At 36.5% G+C, this 21,835-nt stretch overlaps 3 protein-coding genes across 3 annotated transcripts; all 3 read left to right on the plus strand.

The window, feature by feature from the left end:
* The first annotated feature begins 530 nt into the window (after positions 1 to 530).
* On the plus strand, positions 531 to 3,831 carry LOC145585227 (bidirectional sugar transporter SWEET1-like). Its single transcript, XM_081641944.1, has 6 exons — positions 531 to 698; positions 814 to 850; positions 1,216 to 1,311; positions 1,666 to 1,945; positions 2,498 to 2,617; positions 3,292 to 3,831. The coding sequence occupies exons 1-6, from the start codon at positions 662 to 664 to the stop codon at positions 3,502 to 3,504; spliced, it is 783 nt and encodes a 260-aa protein (XP_081498070.1). The 5' UTR covers positions 531 to 661; the 3' UTR covers positions 3,505 to 3,831.
* Positions 3,832 to 14,095: 10,264 nt separating this feature from the next.
* LOC145584214 (uncharacterized) lies at positions 14,096 to 15,226 on the plus strand. Its single transcript, XM_081641110.1, has one exon. The coding sequence runs from the start codon at positions 14,096 to 14,098 to the stop codon at positions 15,224 to 15,226; it is 1,131 nt and encodes a 376-aa protein (XP_081497236.1).
* Positions 15,227 to 15,326: 100 nt separating this feature from the next.
* LOC145584215 (uncharacterized) lies at positions 15,327 to 16,349 on the plus strand. Its single transcript, XM_081641111.1, has 3 exons — positions 15,327 to 15,569; positions 15,823 to 16,056; positions 16,281 to 16,349. The coding sequence occupies exons 1-3, from the start codon at positions 15,327 to 15,329 to the stop codon at positions 16,347 to 16,349; spliced, it is 546 nt and encodes a 181-aa protein (XP_081497237.1).
* Positions 16,350 to 21,835: the final 5,486 nt, after the last annotated feature.

Raw genomic sequence — 21,835 nt, forward strand, 5'->3', positions numbered from 1 at the left:
AGCAAATGATAAGAACAAATTTTAATAGTCCCTTGTTTAAAGAAAAATACTTTCTTTGTTTCTTTTTATTATTCTTGTCTAAATTAAAAAAAAATCCTTAAGTTTAGTGAATAATCGAGTAGAATTAATGTGTTACTTAGTTAAGTAAGATGTAGGATCCAATAAAAGCAATATTTGAGGGGTAAATATTATATAACCATAGAATAGTGTTAAGACTTAGCAACCAGAAAAATTAAGGTAAAATATGGATAAAATGTAGGTTATATAAAGAAAGATTATCAACCGAACCAATGATTAAAAACCCGATTCAATAGAAAAACGAAATATTATAAAACATCGAAAAGAAACGGAGGAAGTAAAAAAAAAAATACTACGCAGTTACCTCCCAAACCCAATTAAAACCCTTCCCTTTTTTCTCTCTTTCCCTCCTCACTTCTCTCTCCTACTTCTCTATATAAACGGCATTAGCATTTCCCAACTCCCTCACTTTCTCTCTCTCTCTCTCTCTCTCTCTCTCTCTCTCTCTTCGACATTCACATAAAAAAAATCCAGTTTATATTTCGAGTTTTTTATACTTCAAAAGTTAGAATATTGCAAAAGAAAAACATCCTCTGTTTTTCCCCTGTTTTCGTCCACACTTCTAAGTACAAGAACAGATAATATGATGAATGTTGCTCATTTTATCTTCGGTGTTTTTGGTAGGCTTCTCGTTTTTTTAATAGTGTTGCTCAAATTTTTATTGCTTCATCTTTTTTGTCGTTGTAATTTGAAGCAATTTTAATTCTGTTTCTTGAATTTTGTGTTTTCTTGCAGGAAATGCGACTGCTCTGTTCCTCTTCTTAGCTCCAGTGTATGTTGTTCTTTTTTAAAAAAAATAAAAACCCATAAATTTTTTGGCAAGAACTTAAATGGGTTTCCATTTTTTCACAATCATATCCAGTAATTTTTTTTTTTAAAAAAAAAAAAAAATTCTTACTCTGTTTTTTCTTTGTTGTTTTCTGTGTAATTTTTGATAAAATGAAGCAAATTTCATTTTTCATTTCCCACATTTTCTTGGAATTATATAATCATTTTTGTCATTTTCTTGACAAATTTCAATAAATACTTATTTTTCTGAAATTAAATGATGTGGGTCTTATTCAATCAGTAAGATCTAGTAATGAAATTTAGTTGAGAAATTAATTAAATTTTTGGTACCAAATATATTAATTGCAGTGTGACATTTAAGAGGATCATTAAGAACAAATCAACCGAGCAATTCTCTGGAGTACCTTATGTTATGACTTTGCTCAACAACCTCCTTTCTGCTTGGTAAATCCCTTTTCTCTAATCTTCTAAAATTTCTTCAATTTAATTTTTAATAACTATTTTTTCCTATATTTTAGCTGTAATTTCTCTTTTTTAAATGGGTTTTTTTAGTGGTTATTAAATAATAAATCATGAATAATGTGTGCTATGATGTTACACTTTTAGCATGTCACTTTCCAAATATGGAATTTGGTCATAAAATTCAACATTTTAATTAACCAATAGTTTACTAAAAATAGAAGTTGTCATGACCAAGTATCTAACATGGATCTTAATTTCATCAAATTATTAATAATGTTTATAAAAAAATGTGTTGAAATATACTAATATACTATATGATCATGTTAAATATAACAGGTATGGACTACCCTTTGTGTCCCCTAACAACATCCTAGTGACAACAATCAATGGAACTGGTGCAGTAATTGAGAGTGTTTATGTGATTGTTTTTCTAATCTTGGCTCCAAGAAAACAAAAGCTTAAGATCGGAGGTCTACTACTAATCATCCTCTCGATTTTCGCCACCGTCGCGCTTGTTTCAGTCCTTGCTCTTCATGGCAACAATAGGAAGATTTTCTGTGGTGTTGCTGCTAGTGTGTTTTCCATCATCATGTATGGTTCTCCTCTTTCTATTATGGTAAGTTTTATTTGTTAAATTATATGTTACGTTTTTCTTATAATGTTATGTTATTGTTCTGTTAAGTTGGTTAAGTAGTTATACATTATAATACGAGTGAATAATGTGTGTAATTAATAAAATAAGGGTCTTGAAATGGAAAATTGTTGGACCACCCTAAATTCTGCCTATAATGGGATGACACTAGCAAGTTGCTAGTTGTTGACATTCATCTATAATTAGGATATAAGGTTGACATGAGGTTACATATCCCCAAAATGTTGATTAATTATTATTAATTTGTTTTTCGATACGTAATGGATCGTCTTATTAAAATGGAAAGGTGCGTAAACTCAAAACACCAAAGAAGATTTAAATCCAATACTCGAAAATTCAATATAATGATTAAACATTAGGACGTACTTAAAGATTTGCACCTAGTGTAGGTAGTTTGTGCAAATAGTTTTGTTATAAGGATCACTAGCTATTGTTTAGTTTTGTGCATTCGAGGTTATGATATAATCTGTAATTTATTAAAATTGGGGTTAATTAGTTTAATTCTTAATAATGCAGAGATTGGTGATCAAGACAAAGAGTGTGGAATACATGCCATTCTTGCTATCACTCTTCTGCTTCTTGTGTGGTACTTCCTGGTTCATTTTCGGATTGATCGGCCGCGATCCTTTTGTTGCTGTAAGTATTTCATAAACATATTATCATGAGAAAATGCAATGTATAGTTAAATAATTTGTAATTATAGATTAAAATTAATTCTGTACCCTTTTTTAGAAAAATAAAATAAAATTTATATAGTAGATCAAATTCATGTGAAATGCTAGACTAGAAATCTCTTGTATGTAACCAGTAACCACAACAATAATGTAGGTAGAAAATGACTAGTTTTTCTGTTGTTTTTGAGGGGTATGTGGGTCATTAATCATTATTAAGCTACATTAGAAGTTTGTTAGTGCTACAGTTTACTTAAAACAGATATTTGCTTATCATATACTCTGAAAATGGAATATTATTATTTATTTAATTTGGAGGGGTGTATGGTAGTTCCTTGTCACAGTCTTTGAGCCCACATTTTCCTAGAGCATGAAGTTGATTACTCATTCAATCAATTTGTGTACTACTTTGCTTTGTTGTTTTCTGATTGTAAAAAAGATCTATATAGGCAACAATACAAGTTGCTCGGTTTCTAGCTCGGTTTCTATATCGGATTAGGTCGGATTAGAGAACATTAAAATAATGTAAGGGACCATTTCAGAACTTCATAGTGGATTGCAAGGGTTTAAGACAATGTGACAACTTATACAACATGAAATCGTAATCTTACATTCTTATTTCCCTTATGTTTTGGGCAGGTACCCAATGGATTTGGAACAGCTCTAGGAGCAATGCAACTGATCCTCTACTTCATATACTATGACAAGAACAAGATTCCTGAGGAAAAAAGGAAGACAACAACTGAACATGCAGTTGAATTGGGCCTAAATGGAAATGGAAAGGCCCAGGCCCATAGTAATATCCAAGAAGTAAAGCCCAACACGCAACCTTCGTTAAATGGACACGCCTAATATTCTTCTACGTGTCACGTTGTGTTTAGCACAACACATTGATTAAAATTCTGATCCTCTGCAATTATTTTTCTTAGAATTTTTTTTTTTTCTTTTTTTTTTTTTTTTCTTGTAGTTATCTTTCGTTTTCTTTTTTTTCTTTTTTTTTTTTGGTTTGGGGTTGGTTAGGTGTTGAGGTTAGGTTAAATCCTCTCAAATGCAAGTGTAAACAAATTGTGTTGGGAAATGGCAAAAGCTAGCCATTTAAAGAGGACAATACCAATTGTAATAATATTGGCAAAATGAATATAAGAGTGGTTGCTGAATGGAGTAAATTGCTAATGTCCATGAACATAGAGGTAACTAATCGCTTGACAATTTTAAGTTTTTGTAACGGGTAGTTTAAGAGGTTTGCGTCCAGAACAAGTGAAAATATTTAGCATGATTGACAACTGACAAGTGATCTTGTTATAAATTATGATTTTCACACATTCATACATTCATACTAGGATTAGGCTATAAAAGAGGATACTATTACTTGTTGCCTTATTGAGATGTTCTTACGTTCATACTTAAACAAGTACAATAAAGTGCACGGAAAATGTTTTACTTGTATATACAACCTCTTACTATGTCGCAACTATATATGAACGTTGTACGCCTCTACTTGTATTTTGATTACGCAATTCATTCTAATTCAACAAAAGCTAACACAACTACTACTTCGTAAACAATTTACATAGAAATATTGAAGCGTTAGTCCTTATGCTAGCTTTATTGTATAAGCTTTATTGTATAAGCACACATGATAATGGACATGCTTAACCCATTGAATATGCTATTGCCCAACAGTACACTCCAATTGGTGATACTTTGAAATGTGAAATTGTGAATAAGTGATCAACTATTTAGAGTGCATATGGGCGCGTAACACCTATTTATTAAGCATGTATATAGGAGAGCATTTTGGGATTTTTTTTTTTTTTTTTTTTATTTCATTTGATGTTTTTTTTAGCGTGGTACATTTATGTGTACTATTATGCATGTATAATGTACCATTAAAGTATAAGTTGTCTTTATAGTATTTTGTGTGTACTTTTATGCACGTGATGGTACTTTTTGTCATCATATTTTTTCCCAAAATCCCTTCCACATGGTAATTTATTGGCCCACTTTCATATGACAAACTTTAACTTAATTTCAATAATGTCATTCAATATGTTAGCAAATATATAGCACCTATGCGCTTATAGTTATTCATCTATTTATAAGATACATCATTAAGATTTAGTCACACAATATTTGTAAGGGTGTAAAGATTTAGCGTTACATTTGTATGCATATACTTCGTATAAGTTACTTGTTGTGGGATAAAAAGTATACGATTTAATTTCCTTTTTTTTTTTTTGTGAAACCGTATATGATTCAATATTTTAAAATGCCATTAGATAAACTCGGAGTAAATGATGAATTCAATTTAACTTATTTGGATAATTGGATAAATCTAGTCTATAACTTTTATATGGGTTAAAGTGAGACGGAAGAAGAGGCAAAGAAGACATTAGACATATTTTGTATTTATCCTTGTAGAGATGGGCTCAAGACCAGACTCTACACAAGCTTATATGCTTGGCCATCGAGCCTCGCTCGTGCGTATTGTTTAGCACTTTAGCAAATTGTGATTGGAATATGCAAAGGAAAAGTTATGTCGAGCTCATGTCGATATGTCATAAACAACGCTTATGTATAATGTGCTTGTTCCATGTGTCATGCACTCATGCATAATCATATAGAATGATGTGCTAGAGGGGTGATTATTTGAGCTTTGATAGTTAAACATGACAATACGTGGGTCACTTTGTCATGCTCATGCAAAATATGCAAAATTTGAAATTGATGTCCATTAATATGACCCATGACATATTAGCATACTCTCGTGTCACGTTGGGATACTTTGTATCGAGTTTTAACCTACATTATCCTTGCTTATTAAATATAAATATAATCATTTATTTTTTTAAGTTAGATAGGTTTAAAGAGAAATGATAAAAGTCCATTTATTCTCACCCCATCCTCGCTCCCTATTTTTCCTCTTTACATTCATATCTATACACAACATAAGTAGTGAGAATAAATGAATTGATTTGATTTTTTAATGACGTAACTGTAAGATCTTGATATATTCGACTTATGTTTTTTTTTTTGTCAAGAGGCCCAACCAAACCTAATTTTAAATGATGATATGAAACTAATCACAAAAATTCTTTATGAAAGAAGGGAGTTCTAAAATATAAAGCATGTTATAATTAAATTATAGTTTCAATAAAAATCTATAAATAAACTAAAGGAATAACCGCTGATATCATTTTTTTTCTAAACTGTACACATGTCGAACTGTGGTGCAATATTTTCCCGCTTAAATTGATCGCTGACATTATTTTTTTTCATCTCTGATCTTATAGTTGATTGAATGAGGTAGACTATTTTGGTTTTAGTAACAATAACTCCGTATTGTACGACCTAAGCCAACACCTTCTCCAATATCAAACTATAGTACTCCGTAACAAACGAAGCATAATATACTCTCTCTATTATAAAAAAATAATCTCATCACCAAATACGGTCTACTATTTAATCCATGATTTCCGTGGCTCTTCTTCTCTCTCTATTATTGAAATCAATCTATTTGGTTCAACATCTTATGTCTTACCCCTTTTTCTTTCCTCTTCTCATCGCGAAAATGGAAACATGATTTATTTTTTATTTTCTATAAATTCATTCTTATTAGTTTTTAATCTTTTGATGATTTTCTTTTACGGAGTACAAAGTATATTACACATTTTGTAGGTTGTTCATTTAATTTATAACTTCAAGAAAATTAGTTTTGCCATTTTTATGGGTAAAACTGTCAACGTGATAGGACGACTTTAACGACGATGATTGTTGTTGAAGGTACGGTGGATCCATGAAGGCAATCAAAATGTTTTGTATAAGTTACAAGTAAATAAATTGTATATATTTTATAGATGATAATGATAATTGTAGATTATAGAGGAGATGAACCTTGGCCTGACCTTGAAGTTGATATCTTTCCCTTTCCTTTTCATTTTTTTCTTCTTTGCTTATTTTAATTTATCTATTTTTTTATGAATCAACATTTTGTGTTGAGATTCACAACTATTTCTCAACTGGGTTTATTGAAATTTTGGAAAGTAGTTATTTACGTTGCCTATTTTTTTATACTATCATTGTTTTGTTTTATAAGGAAAAAAAAAATAATGAATGAAATCATTTTAGACATCTTGAGATGGAAAAGGTGGCAAGTAATGAAATTTGAGATGGGGGACTAGGGGAGGGTAACCATTGGTGTATTGTGTATATGATGTTTTTAAAGCTCTAATATATTTTTAAAGCTCTATCTATTATAGAAATAAACAACATACATACATAATGAGTTGTTAAACGAGTTGATTTTACGGGTTTTTTTTTTTTTTAATAATAAAACATATAACCATTTTTATCTGTAGACATATCAATATATCATCAATTTTTTGGGGGGAATAATACGAAATATTTTAATACGATTAACATTTGATATGATGATTTACTTTGTAACGAAGATAAGTAATTTTTTTCGGAATAATTGATGGTTGGGTTTGGTTCCTCAAATTGGAATTTGTTTATTCCATTTTTTTTATAACGGTTTTATATATTGCATTAGTTGTCGGTTGTGTATAAAAATCTTAAAATTTTGGAGGATTGAAGTTTGCATCACATTTAAGCTTCTAAGGAGTCTACAATGAAGGATTACATCTTTACATGGATACTTTCACAATTTAAAGTCAACACTATTTTGAATTGGATTTAATACTTTACAATACTTTACAATACTATGATATTTAAATATGTATTTTTTTTTATATGAAATCTTTAAATATGTATTTAAAATCTTTTATTTTGGTCTATACTTAATCCAATGATATTGCAATCAAATCTATTCTTATTACCGTGCATCGCACGGGGGTAATCTAGTAAATAAATTATTAAAGTACGCGATGTTTAGTGACGTTTCAAAGTACACGTAACCATACAAGTGAATAGAAAATTTGAAAGCCCAAGAGCTGAATGCATTTCTTGGGGACTGAAACCTCATCACCAACAACATCATACGTGATTGATTGGGCTCTAATGGGCTGGACCATTTAGCCTAACTTTCATTTCTAAATTTTATATGTCATACCGCATATGTAAAACATTCTAGAAAATGTGAGCAATTTTTAACTTTACACCCAACCATTCGAGGAATTGAGGTTGCTACGTGCCATCCTTTGTTCGGGATTGATAGTTTCATATTCTATTTTCTTACTTTTTGTTCGGGATTAATAGTTACATATTATTGGCATGTATACTCTCCGTTTCAATAAAATTGTGTTATATATTTAATATGTCTTTTTGAGTTGATCTTTATGCTTTAATTTTTTACTCCATAGTTTTTATTTTTTTATTTTTTTTATAACAATTTATGTGCAATCTTAATGGAATGAAAAAAATTCATTACGAAGCATAAAATGTTTGGAAAAATGTCATAAAAACATACCTTGCTTTATAATTAGATTCTCAAATATGCTACTTTTTAAATTTAGTAATTACAGAGTAAAAAATATAACAATGAAACAACTTAAATAATGTCTTAATCCGTAGACAATGTGACAACTATTTCTAAATAAACAACATAATCTTTTAATCAATTAAAAGTAAGCATTAGAAACGAATTAAAAAAAACAATGTGACAAACTATTTCTAAATAAACAACATAATCTTTTAATCAATTAAAAGTAAGCATTAGAAACGAATTTAAAAAAAAAAAAAAAACTATCGAACCAATGGTGTTTGACACTCTTTCTAAATCTTAGTTTATATGAGAATACAATTATGGTTTATGCCACGCATGCTAGAGTTGAATTGAACTAGAAATGGTCCATTGACAATGCAAAAGTTCCTCAATTATAGTTATCTTGGAGCCCACTTTGGTATCTCCTATAACCACCTGGCCCACTCTACTTTTGATGGGATTTTGTAAAATACATGGTGATAAGCTTATGCTTTGTGCATGCCTTCTAAAATTGTTTGCCAAATTGTAGGGACTTCTCATCATCCCCATAATATACTTGTATATCTCTATTATCATCACCTTTTATATAAAACAACTCCCATAATTTGCAACTCAACCCATATGTAAGTCTTTGTCTCCTACCTCTTCAAACAATATGTTGGTGCTTCTCTAGGTGAGACGATCATGTTGGTGCTTTTGACAAATTTGACTTCATCTTGCATAAATGTATGTCTCTAAGCAATGGTTCGTCTCATGTGTAATGTGCTAATAACACGAATAATGTATAGTTGTCAAACTTACGACTGAAATCTAAGCATTTTTCAAGGCACTTCATCTTCCAAATTTATTTAGCAATGTTACATAATGCGGAAGATGTGTTGTCCTTCTCCAAAAATATCGCATAAAATTGTAATGAAAAGGTATTGGGTGCGGACGGACGCACGAACTGTTTGGTGTGGGAGGCTTGGCTGATATATTTTACTTGTTGGCTGATATGTTTAATATGTTGACTGATATGGTTTTTGTATTGGCTAATATATTGCTTTTGTTGGCTAATATGTTCCCCCCTCCCTTTTGTTGGCTGATATTCGACATCATTTGGCTTATATATTTCTTTAGTTGGATAGTATATTTATTTTGTTGGCTGATATGTATATTTTAATTGTTTTCTTATATGTTTCATTTTATTGGCTGATATGTTTATTTTGTTGGCTTACCTGTTGCTTTTGTTTGCTGATTTCATCCTTTTGTTGGTTGATAAGTTTCTTTTGTTGACTTATTTGTACCTTTTGTTTGTTGATTTCATCATTTTGTTGCCTGATATGCTTCTTTTGTTTAATGATATGTTCCATCTCTTGGCTGATAAGTACCTTTTGTTGGCTGATATTTTACTCTTGTTGGCTGATATATTACTTTTATTAGCTGATAGGTTTCTTGTGTTGACCGATACGTTTTTATTAATATCTCACATGTCCTTAATATTGACTGATATCATACATCAATTGGATGATATGTTATTTTGATGGTTGATATAAGTTATTTGATGGCTAATATGATACTACTTTGTACTATATTTATTTCTTTCTCTCTCCTCTTTCTCCCTCTTCCTCTCTCCTCTTTCTTCCTTTCTTTTTGTTTTTCACGCCACCTTCCACCCAAGAATCAACAACCTCACAACCCTAACCTCACGCCACACCCAACCAACCACCACCCTAACCTGTTGTTTCCCTGCTACAATCCACCACAACCCCTCCCCTGCTACTGCCCTGCTACAAGCTACCACCCCTCCCCTACTACGAGCACCTTGCCGAAGCCCTGCTGAAGCCACGACCAGACGCACAACCAGGCGGAGTGCCCAACCACGCAAACCAACAGGGAACTCCACCGACTAGCCGTTGCTTCAAATCTAGGGTTTAAATTGCCGTCATCGTCGTCATCCACCATTACTATCATCGTTGTCTTTGAATATCGGACGTACAAACACTTGGGTGCGGGTGCTCGCACCCAATAGTTTGTGAATTGTAATTTGCATACCTTTTTGGCTAAGGTGAACTTTAGAGATGAAGCTAAATCCTTATTGTATGGGGAGATACCGAATACATACCGATATCATAAACAGTGCCGACATCCAAATAATAACGAGTACGGATCCTCCACACCTGGTAAACATATCGGCAGTTATACATAAAGTAGACATATCGGCTTGTCGGCGGTCGGCACGTGGCAACAATAGCTCGACACTTGGCGTGAAAGAGTTTGCATGTCATGTAGCCACCTGTCATTTGGAATTGCTATAAATATTAGGTTTTATCCCTTAATTAAAGGGTAGCATTTCTCACTCTCTCTCTTTCTTACTTTCTCTTTCTTCATATCTTATTCTCAAACACTTACGGGCTTTGTCATAGGAGTGGTTTTCCTCAGATTCACTCCGAGGTTAGCTAATCTCTGTCTTCTGTGTAGGTGCTTATTTGGGCGATAGGAGCTTCACGGACTTCGGATTCAGGCTCTTGGATCTCGGATACGGGTTGTCGGATCTCAACTGAAATAATTTGGCGCAAGAAGGAGGGGGTAATGATTACTTCTATCGCCTAAGGACCTAACACAGAAAAACTATGGCAGGAAATCAAGAAATTCCCAGGAGAAATAATGTAATTAACAGGGTAGTTAATCCAAGGATGACAGTTGGAAATGGAATAGCACACCGGAGATTGAGGTGGAGGATGAAACTTATACCTTGGAGGGTAATCAATTCAACATGCCGTTAACACCAGAAGGACAAGTTGGTACATCAGGCCCAACGGGCTGAGTTCACACTGGAAGATTTGGAGATAGCGGCCAGGGTAATGAGTTCAATGAGTAAGAAAAGGAAAGAGGCTGGGACAGCCCAGGCTGGAAGAAGGGTGCCGATTGCAAATCTTGGTGATCAGTTCAACCAGACAGCAAACTCACCGCGGCATCACCGAGAGGAATTGCCACCAAGTACACACACGACTGCTCAAGAGACAGAAGCCCAGTCCTCAAGTCATGCCGTTAGCACAAGAAATCAGCGGCAAAGAAGTTCACAGATTGAAGGGCATGAAGTGGTGCGGACAGTGGTCCAGCTAAGGGCATCACCGTTCGCGCATAGTATCTTATATCAACCAATGGAGAAGATTAAAATGCCGACATGTAGATATGACGGAAGGGGGGATCCAAGCAGATACATAACATCGTATGAGGGGCACATGATCTTATACACCAACTCGGATGCCGTTTGGTGTAAGGTCTTTCCAACCACTTTAACTGGGGCTGCGACATATTGGTTTAATAATCTGGGAAACGGTACAATAGACGGCTTTGAGAAGCTAACTAAAATGTTTGTGGGACAATATATCAGTAATAGTGTGTGGCAAAGAACTTTAGGGGAATTGATGGCAGTGGAGCAGAGACCGGATGAGTCTCTAAAGGACTACATCAGAAAGTTTAACAATGAAGCTACACGATTCCAAAGTTGCAGCAAGAGATAGCTGTCATGGCGTTAATGAACGGCTTGAATAACTCTGAGTTCAAGCGATATCTGACAAGGAAGAATTTGCCAACGCTAGCATCAGCCTTCAATAAGGCGCATGATTACATAAAAAGTGAAGAGTTAATGAAGACAAGTAATAGGGCCGCCCCGGCAGACAAAGTGCAATACTCGTCCGAGGGAGCAACCTCAGGGGGTGAATGACCGAGAGCTCCGGCCCCAATGAGGGGAGGAGGAAGCCGGCAGGAGGTTAGGGGTGCAAAAGCACCAATGCGGTATAGTACATATACCCCATTGAATACACCAAGAGCTACCATATACTCAGTGAACCAGAATAAAGAAGGGTGGACGAGACCGATACTAATGAAAGCAAGGCCGAGAGATGTTAAGAAGTACTGTATGTTCCACCGAGATGCAGGGAATTATACTGAAGAGTGTACACAATTGAAAGATAACATTGAAGAATTGATAAGGAAGGGACACTTGACTCAATATCGGTTGCATACAGGAGGAAGCAAACCGCCATCATATCGGCAGATAGAATGTCAGCAGTTAGAGACAAGGCCTGAGAGGCCACAAACTAGAATAGTTCGGCAAGGGGACGGAGGCTTGCCACCGTTGTCGATTGGAAAGAAGATTGATGTGATAATTGGGGGACCAGTGCATGGAGGAACGATAAGTGGGGCTAGAAAGCATCTATCGGAGCACCGGCATATAGTCAATGCCCTAGATGCTGATAGTCGTCCACGACCTGCAAGTATTCCTGATGTGATGTTCACTAAGGAGGATGCGAGAGGAATGGTTTTCCCTCATGATGATCCTTTGGTATTGATAACGAAAGTAAACAGGGCTAACATCAAGTGAGTCTTAGTAGATGGTGGCAGCTCGACGAATGTTCTGTTCATGCAAGCTTTTAATGAAATGATGATTGGAAGACAATATCTAACGCAAGTATCTTACCCAGTGATTGGGTTTAATGGCTCGATGGTGAGACCAGAGGGTAGCATTGTCTTACCAGTGGTATTAGGTGATGGGCCGGCAGCAAGAGATGTGATGGCAGAGTTCCCGGTGGTTAATGTGCCATCAGCTTACAATGCTATTATCGGAAGGCCGATAATTCATGATGTGCAAGCAGTAGTGTCAACCTACCACCTGACTATTGTTTATGTATCAAATTTGGTAAATGTGGAGAAAGTGCACGGAGGGCAGGTGATGGCAAAATCGTGCTATGTGACAGCCTTGAAAAATCCGGTACAGGAAGGCCCAATAGCAAATAACCCTAAAAGGGACAGAGAGCCGATGGTACGGGATTTATCAATGGAGAACTTTGATACAAGGCCGATAACAGCCCCAAGGCCGTCGCCGGGAGGAGAAACGGTGCAAGTTGAGCTTCAGCCAGGTGATCCAAGCCGAACGGTAAAGGTTGGAGCAGATATGGATATTGATATGGGATGCCATCTGATTTGCTTGTTGCAGGAAAATGTAGATGTGTTTGCTTTCTCAGCAGACGAAATGCTTGGGATACATCCTGAAGTAATGGTGCATAAGTTAAACGTTGATAGAAAGTTCAGTCCGGTAAGGCAGAAGAAGCACAATTTCTCAACAGAGAAGATTGAAGCAATATAGGTTGAAATTAATAAGCTCTTAGCGGCAGGTTCATAGAACCATGTACATACCCGGAATGGTTGGCTAATGTTGTAATGGTGAGAGAGCCGAGAGGAAAATGGCGAATGTGTGTGGACTTCATAGATCTAAACAAGGCCTACCCTAAGGATTGTTATCCTCTGCCCCGGATAGATAGGCTGGTAGACTCCACGTCTAGCCATGCAGTGCTTAGCTTTTTAGATGAATTTTCGGGATATCATCAAGTGAGTCTTCATGAGTCAGACAGGGCCAAAACGGCATTCATAACGGATGCCGGGGTTTAGTGTTACAAAGCTATGCCGTTTGGGTTAAAGAATGCAGGAGCAACTTATCAGAAGCTAATTGATAAAATCTTTGAAAAGCAAAAGGGGCGAAACGTGGAGGTATATGTGAATGATACAATTGTGAAGAACAGGCTGAAAGAGGACCATATAGCTGACCTGAAAGAAATGTTTGATACCTTACGGCGGTACCAGATAAAATTAAACCCGGAAAAGTGCGTCTTTGGAGTCAGATTCGAGAAGTTCTTGGGGTTCATGGTAAGTGAACGGGGCATTGATGCAAACCCAGATAAAGTGAACGCAATCCTCGAAATGAAGCAGCTGAAAACCATTCGATATATACAGAGGCTTATATGCAGAATGGCAGGGCTGACTCTGTTTATCAGCAAATCGGCTAATAAGGCACTCCCATTTTTTGTGGTATTACGGCAAAATAAGACTTTCGAGTGAGGAAAGGACCAAGTTGAAGCTTTGGAAGTGGTAAGAAACCATTTGAGATCCCTTCCGACAGTTGCAAGGCCGGAACGAGGTGAAGAGCTACAATTATACATCTTGGCCTCACCGAAAACAATGGCTGCAGTGTTGTTGGTAGAAAGGAAAAAGCAGCAAATGCCGATATACTTTGTTAGTCATGTCTTAAATGCAGCTGAGCGCAGATATCCAGTGATAGAGAAAATGGCACTTGCCGTGGTGATTGCAGCTAAAACATTGCGACCTTATTTTGATGCTCATCCGATAGAAATACTCACAAATCACCCGCTTGAGAAATCATTACAAAAGATGGATACGTCAGGCCGATTGCTGAAATGGGCAGTTGAGTTATTAGAATATGAGCTACACTACGAACCCAGGGTATCTATTAAGGCACAGGCCTTATCGGATTTCATTGTGGAAACTTCTTATAATGATGAAGAAGATGAGTTGGGGACATGGCAGGTATTAGTGGACGGTTCAGCAACATCAACCAAATCTGGAGCCGGTATTGTGATCACAACACCAGATGGCGGGACTTTTGAGTATGCCTTGAAGTTCAAGTTCAAGGCTACTAATAATAAAGCGGAGTACGAGGCCGTTATAGTCGGAATCCAGTTATCCATAGCGACAGAAGCAAAGCGCCTTATCTTAAAAATTGATTCCCAGTTAGTGTCCAGCCAATTTAGTGGAGATTATGAAGCACGAGAGCCAGCGATGATAAAATACCTTGAAAAGATAAATCAATTAACGACACAACTACAACATTTTGAGGTACAGTTGGTTCCAAGAGCGCGGAATGCACAGGCTGATGCCTTAGCAAGATTAGCCAGTTCAAGCTTCAACGATCTGGAAAGAACAGTCATGATTGAGATATTGATGCAAATGAGTATAGATGAAGCTTCAGAGCAGGCTCTCAGTGTTGATAACGACAGTCAATGGTTTGATAAGATATTGGCATACCTCCTTTACGGAGCGTTGCCAGTTGATAAAGGAGAATCCCGAAAGCTGAGGAAAAATAGTGTGTGGTTCATTATGCACCAGGGACAATTGTATAAAAGAGGATTCTGGCTACCATTGCAGAGATGCATAATAGATTTTGAATCAGCAAGACTTATTGAGGAAATACATGAAGGAACTTCTGGGAACCATCTCGGTGCCCGAGCTCTATCCCGAGAAGCGATGAGAAGGGGGTATTATTGGCCGACAATGAATGAAGACGCCTCCTAATATGCGAAAAAATGCGAAAAATGCCAAAATTTTGCCCCAGCTATTAACCTGCCTCCAAATGATTTGATGCCGAAATCCAGTTCCCTTTGCACAATGGGGGATGGATATAGTAGGTCCATTTCCATCAACAACAGGTGGAAGGAAGTTCCTCCTAGTTGGCATAGATTACTTCATAAAGTGGATAGAGGCTGAGCCGGTATCAAAAATATCTGCATCTGAAGTGAAGAAGTTCATAAGATTTGGATTACCAATGGCGATGGTTTTTGATCATGGATCCCAATTTGATTGCAAGCCAGTAAAAGACCTTTTGGCCATGTATAAGGTAAAATTTGCATATGCTGCAGTATGTCATCCGCAGTCAAACGACCAGGCCGAGGCAGCAAATAAGCAAATCATAACGGCAATAAAAAAAGAAAATTGAAGATGCAAAGGGATTATGGGCTGATCTAATTCCCGAAATACTATGGGCGAATAGAACAACGGTTAGAGAGGCGACAGGCGAATCCCCCTTCAATTTGGTGTTCGGAACAGAAGCAGTGGTGCCGGCAGAGGTGGGATTACCGACATAAAGAATTCAGCATTACACTGAAGAGCAGAATAATTTGCTTCTAAGGCAACAACTAGATTTCCTACCAAAACTGCGAGAAAAGGCTGTAGTTAAATCGGCGGCTTATAAAGACAGAATGTCCAGGGCTTATAACAAAAGAGTCAACCACCGTCCTCTATGCACAGGAGATTTGGTCCTGCGTAGGACAACAACAACAGGAAAAGGAAATATAGATGGAAAGTTATCGGCAAATTGGGAAAGTCCATATCGAATTAGAGACACAGTAATGCAAGGGTCGTATTACCTGGAAATAATCGATGGAAAACCATTAAAGAATGTCTAGAATGCAGCAGTGCTTAAAAAGTATTATGTTTGAAGAAATGAAGTGTATTTTCTTTTGCTATGTATGTAACTGACATCGATGTAAAAATTAGTATCCGATATCAGTGATGAATAAAAGGACGATATCCTTTGTTACATGTATAAAAGCCATCCTCCATTTAACAGATCACCGTTAAGAGCGACGGACAGCTTAAAACCGCTTCCGTGAAGTTCATGCACTTGCAACCTGATTAGTTGTATTCATTAACTCACGAGGTTGCTGGTTCAAAATATAATACCGGCAAAATCAATTCGTGGTATACGCCGACTAGAGGCGTAGCCATAAAAATAATTGTCGAGAAAGGTACTTAACTGACCATGAAGAGTTGTGCAATAAGTGACCAGCGTTATACTCTGAAACAACAACTATAAGCAATTTAATATGAGGCACTTACGTCGTTTCATGGCCGGGATACCAGTGCACATATCTGAAATACAGATACATGCACTATGGGGGGCAAGAGATAAGATAGCTATTAATAGAATTTTTATGAGTCCGATATAATTGCTAAGATTATTTTTATGTTATTCATGTTTGTTAGCTATAGATAAAAGCATAGAAATCATTGGAGAATGCTTAATGAAAGCAAGGTAACCATAATAGCATATAGGAAGATCATGGATGGATTTTTATGAGATTTTTCTAACATTCATGATAAGAAGAGAAAATTTAAGTAAAAGATAAGTTTTTTTTTTTTGCGAAAAACAGAGAAGTTAAGAAAAGCAATCGACAGGCATCACCACAAAAAAGGGTATATGCCGCTGAAATAGCAAAGTCAAACATTACAGTTATACAAAAACAAAAGTTCTAAATTACAAATCATGGAAAATAAGGCCCAACCACGCAAGACCCGCAGGATGATGTCGGTGATGACTACCCGCCCCTTCAAGCTTGCAAATTTTCAGGCTCAGGAGAGTTTAGAATGTTGGGGTCGGAGAGACCGTCATCTCCGGAAGGCACAACATTGAGGAGATCCTCGTCGGCAAACTCTTGTTGCTCATAGCCGATAGGAATCTTGTGGGCTTCATCTTCAAAAGCTTTTTCAACCTTACCCCAGTCATCTTTCTTCCAACCAGCAACTTGGACAACACATCTTTGAGCAGTCGTCCATCCTCCGTCAAAGTGGTCCTGAAGCCTATTAGTGAATTCCTTAGAGGTTAAGTACCGACTTACAACTCTCTGCCGAATACCAGGCTTGTCGGCTTCCATTTTCTAAACCTTCTCCTCCAGACGGCTAATAGAGGCTTTAGCATCAGCAAGATCCTTCTCAAGAACAGGCAAGCGCTCTACATCCTTGTTCTTCTCAACTAACTGAGTTTTAAGAAGCTTGACCTCATTCTCAGCAGCTTCGAGCTTACCAACCTTTTCCTCGAGGGCTTTCAGTTCCAGATCATCTTTTTCCTTTGCCTCCCTGATCTCAGCAATGGCCTTGTCAGCGTTCTCCAGTGCCGTCTGTAAAGCTCCCTAAATTACAGAAGCTTGATGGTTTGCTCCTGGTAATATCAATACATCTCGACAAGCTCAGTACCAGACATTACGGCTTGCAATAGAATAAAATAATTAGGAAACCTTTCTTATTAAACGAATATATTAAATAATAACAGTAATAAAGTAAATAAATAGTAATAATAAAAAATGATGAAAATGAAAAATGAATGAATGAGAAGGCTGTATACGAACACACAATATAAGCAGAGATACCTTCATTAGATCATGCATGTGCTGGGCAGCAAGGGGACCGACAAGCCCAGCTGGCTTGTCCATAGGAGGGGCCAGGTTACGTAAGAGCCGGTACCCGAGATTTCCTCCTCGCATTGGGTCATCGGCAAACAATGACTCATTTCGGCATACATCTAACTCGGGTTGCCATCGGTCCCCAGAGTGGCCTTCAAGAACAGAAAACTTCTTGATGACCGCATCCGGAATCTTGCCGTCTAGACGCTCGATCCATTGATTAGACCGGTATATGAGTGTTACTTTAGAAGAATACTACAAGAGGGGGGTGAATTGTAGTTTGAGAGAATTGAGCTACTTTTTGCGGATTTGTAAACTTATTAAGCTAAAGGAACTTAAAGTGAACACAGAGAGATTTTACGTGGAAAACCTCTTGGCCCTAACAAGAGGAAAAACCACGACCACTTGGAATTTTAGGAAAGATTCTTCACTATAACAGGGCAAACAACCTATTACAAGCTAAAGAATCAATCTTCAAGTTCCTCTATGAACTTGAAGTTCCCAGCAACAAGTCCCACTACTTGTTACTCTTCTCTTCTCTATTCTCTTCTCTCTCTTTCTCAACAAACTTCTCTAAGAGTTCACTCAAACTCCCAATTCCCAAATTACAACTCAATGACAAACTCTAATGAAAGTAATTAAGAAAAACACTTAGTGGAATGCGACACTTGACTCTTTGAAAAGATGGATAAAAGTATTTGAGCAAGGGTAAAGTTATTCTGAAAATAACTTCGATATTTATAGAAGAATGTTGCTTGGAGAAAACGCCATAACCTCCACCACTTGCACCACCTTCGTTTCATATCCACTCCACTACGCAATACCACTTCCAGAGTTCTAAATCGTGTCCTACAAACCAGGGCACGTTTATTACTTAAGGAAGCAATATCTTTGTTAGTGGGGAGGACTTAATCAAACACCCAGTAGCGCAAGTTTAGGAAATCAGTTTTACAAAGATATTAGCGCAAGTTTAGGAAATCAGTTTTGCAAAGATATTCTTTTCAGAAAATAACTTAGCGTTTAAAAGATAAAACCAATGAAAGATTATCTCAAACAGATTCTCCTATTTTTTAGCAAGTCAATAATTATCTTTTTCAAAAGCATTCCACTAGGCATTAATCCTAATTAATTTTCACTTACATAAAATCTAAAATAGAAAAATACTTCAGACTTTTATGCTTCTCTTAGAAGTCTCTTCTCCGAGTCTTCTTTCCTTAGCTTCTACTCCGAAGCTCCAGTTCCTTTCCAGGAACTCTTCAGCTGACCTCTTGGACTTTTAGCTCTTTGTTTCCCTTGGCTTCAGTGAATCCTGTGACTTATATACAAACTGCAAGACTCACAACCTTTATCAATTTCCTTGTTTGACTTGTGTTATCATCAAAACATCAAGGGCAACAATATTCCCCCTTTTTGATGATGACAAACAAGGCAAACACATTAGAGCAAAAATAAACCAAGAGATAAGAGAAACTACTGTAAATTTCCTAAAAGAAAAAAACTTAAAAGAAGACAAGTTTTATACCTTACTGAGATCCAGAGAGACACAAAACTTTGAAGTAGAGATGGATGATAAGTGTGTAAGTAGTGTGCCTGTATACTTTCCCCCTTTTGGCATTATCAAAAACATAATGTATATAGCAAATTATCTCAACACAGCACCATAGCATGGTCTAATGATAAGGCAGAGATCATATAAGCAATTCAAAGCAGAGATTGTGCACAAAAATATATAGATAAGCCATCATCCAAGACCAATGAAAACATCGGCCAAAAGTGCATCAAATCCACAAGTTCAAAAAAAATATAATCCCTGTTTTAAGTTACAGACCCAAAATAAAAGGAAATTGTTCAGGCATAGCAAAAGAAACACAGTAGCATTATCATCATAAAAGATTGGGCAAAGAACAGGATCAGACTTCTTCAGCAGTCAGATCATCAAGCTTGAGAGCAATCTTCTCCACAACCTGCTTAATTGCTTCATCTCGGGCTTGAGCAACCTGGAGAAGAAGTGACTTGGCATCACCAGCACAGCTTGAAACAACTCTCTCTAGAGTCTCCACCTTCTCAGAATGTGTCTTTACTTCTGAGACAACATCCTTCAGCATCTTCTTAATCTCTTGAAGTTCAAGAGTGACAGCTTCATTCAGCATAGCTGGGGAACTCATCTCAGGAAATCCAGTTCCCTTAGGTTCTGATTTGGGTGACTCTGTAGGAGTAGGAACTGCTGGCTTTTTCACAAAGTCCTGTTCCCCTAGATCGAGGATAACAAGTTCTACTTCCTTAGGAGCCTGCTTCTTTGACAGCCTTAAACTCTTTCTCTTCCTTCCCCCTGTTTCCAAGCCCTCTTCTTCTTGCACACCAGATTTTTGTCCCTTCTTCCTCTCTCTCTTTTTCTTTTCTCCTCCCCTTTGTTTACTTTCCTCAACCTCCACTTCCCCCTCAACTTTAGCCTCTTCTTCTCCTTCAGAAACTGCAGGCAGAACTTCTAAACACCCATACACCACATGCATACCCCTATTGTAAAGAAATGTGCTTTGAATGTACTGGTTGTTCTGTAGGTGCAAGGGTTCACAGTCAATGAGGTCTATTTTGAAGCTTTCAAAAACAGTGGTGAGGAGGTTACCATACCCAATTTTCCAGTTTCTAGGTACGCAATGGGCTAGGTGCTGGATCATGATTGAAGGAAAGTTTATGGGGATTTTGTGTTCGAGACAGTACATGAAGATACAGTCAAGCTTGTTGGCTGAATCTCTTTTCTGGGTTCTGGGAACAATGTCATTGTGTACAATTTCAAACAACAATTTTTGGAGAAGGGAGAAATTATTGTGATTGACATAGGTGGTTTTAGGGTTTCCATGGAAATGCTCAACAATTGACTCAATTGATATGTTAGGAAGAGGTTTCTGCACAGATCCTTTAAAATACAGCTCATACCCAGCATTCGGAACTTCAAACAACTCCCCTAAATACTCAGAATCAAACGAAATAGACTTCCCTAACACAGTGCATGTTATTTTTCCTTTATCACACGAAAATGATCCATGAAAATCTTTCAAAGCATCAGCATACAAAGGCTTATTAAAGCATTCACTTAACAGAAAAGTCCAATTCTGAAATTCAATTAACTCAAGAAATTCATTGAAATTACTAGCTTTACACCAGGGTAGGTTCAAGCTCAGACCTGATATGAAGTGAGTTGCATTATCCTCAAGACGCTTGATCGCTGTTGTCTTGTTTTTGTAGGAAACCCCCAATTCTTCGATCACTTCCTCTTTGGTCTGCTCAATTTGTTCCTCTTCCATTTTTGTAGTTTCTGGTGACGGAGGATATTCAAGAAGAAGTTGGTGAAGGGTTTCTGAGGTTTTATCTGTGATAATTTCTTGGATTTTGACAGCAGAGGATTTTTCTGGGGTTAGGGTTTGGTCTTTTGGTGAGATGTCCATGGGTGAATATGAGTGAGGTTCTTTGAAAGGGAGTAGTATGACTGATTTAAGCGGTGTAAATTTTTCTGAGTCTTCCATCACCTTTATACTAGAGTAATTGTGAGGTGTCGTTTCAGGCTATAGGGTAGGTGAAGTGAATTATGATGATACGCCACTTGCATTTATAGCCTTGGGTAAATAAAAGATAACTCTAGAAGATGAAATGTATTTTGCATGTAAAGGGATTATTTCAACAGAGAGGATGAATATTAATTGAATTCATCAGATAAACCGTGTTTGATAAATAAAGATAAAGATTGAAGGAAATTATCAAAACGATAAAATTTGTTGAAAGGATAAACTTGTGAATATACAAATTAATGCACGGAACAAGTCAACATAGCTCATGCCATCAGTCAAGGATTTCAAGAAATATCATACTCTTATGCACAACTTTGAACATACATGCTTAATTCATCTGCCATATCTATGTAATAAAACATATCCAATTTGTGTGAGATAAA

This window comes from Chenopodium album, chromosome 16 (genome assembly GCF_948465745.1).
Source record: "Chenopodium album chromosome 16, dcCheAlbu1.1, whole genome shotgun sequence".
NCBI lineage: Eukaryota > Viridiplantae > Streptophyta > Magnoliopsida > Caryophyllales > Amaranthaceae > Chenopodium > Chenopodium album.

What these genes read in the sequence shown, in the direction of transcription:
- LOC145584214 (XM_081641110.1), top strand. Translation starts at nt 14,096, where the DNA reads ATGGCTGCAGTGTTGTTGGTAGAAAGGAAAAAGCAGCAAATGCCGATA.
- LOC145584215 (XM_081641111.1), top strand. Translation starts at nt 15,327, where the DNA reads ATGGATATAGTAGGTCCATTTCCATCAACAACAGGTGGAAGGAAGTTC. An exon ending in TAAAATTTGCATATGCTGCA is followed by an intron (nt 15,570 to 15,822) that starts GTATGTCATCCG and finishes ACTGAAGAGCAG; the next exon opens with AATAATTTGCTTCTAAGGCA. An exon ending in CATATCGAATTAGAGACACA is followed by an intron (nt 16,057 to 16,280) that starts GTAATGCAAGGG and finishes TCCATTTAACAG; the next exon opens with ATCACCGTTAAGAGCGACGG.
- LOC145585227 (XM_081641944.1), top strand. Translation starts at nt 662, where the DNA reads ATGATGAATGTTGCTCATTTTATCTTCGGTGTTTTTG. An exon ending in TTCCTCTTCTTAGCTCCAGT is followed by an intron (nt 851 to 1,215) that starts GTATGTTGTTCT and finishes TATTAATTGCAG; the next exon opens with TGTGACATTTAAGAGGATCA. An exon ending in GCCGCGATCCTTTTGTTGCT is followed by an intron (nt 2,618 to 3,291) that starts GTAAGTATTTCA and finishes TGTTTTGGGCAG; the next exon opens with GTACCCAATGGATTTGGAAC.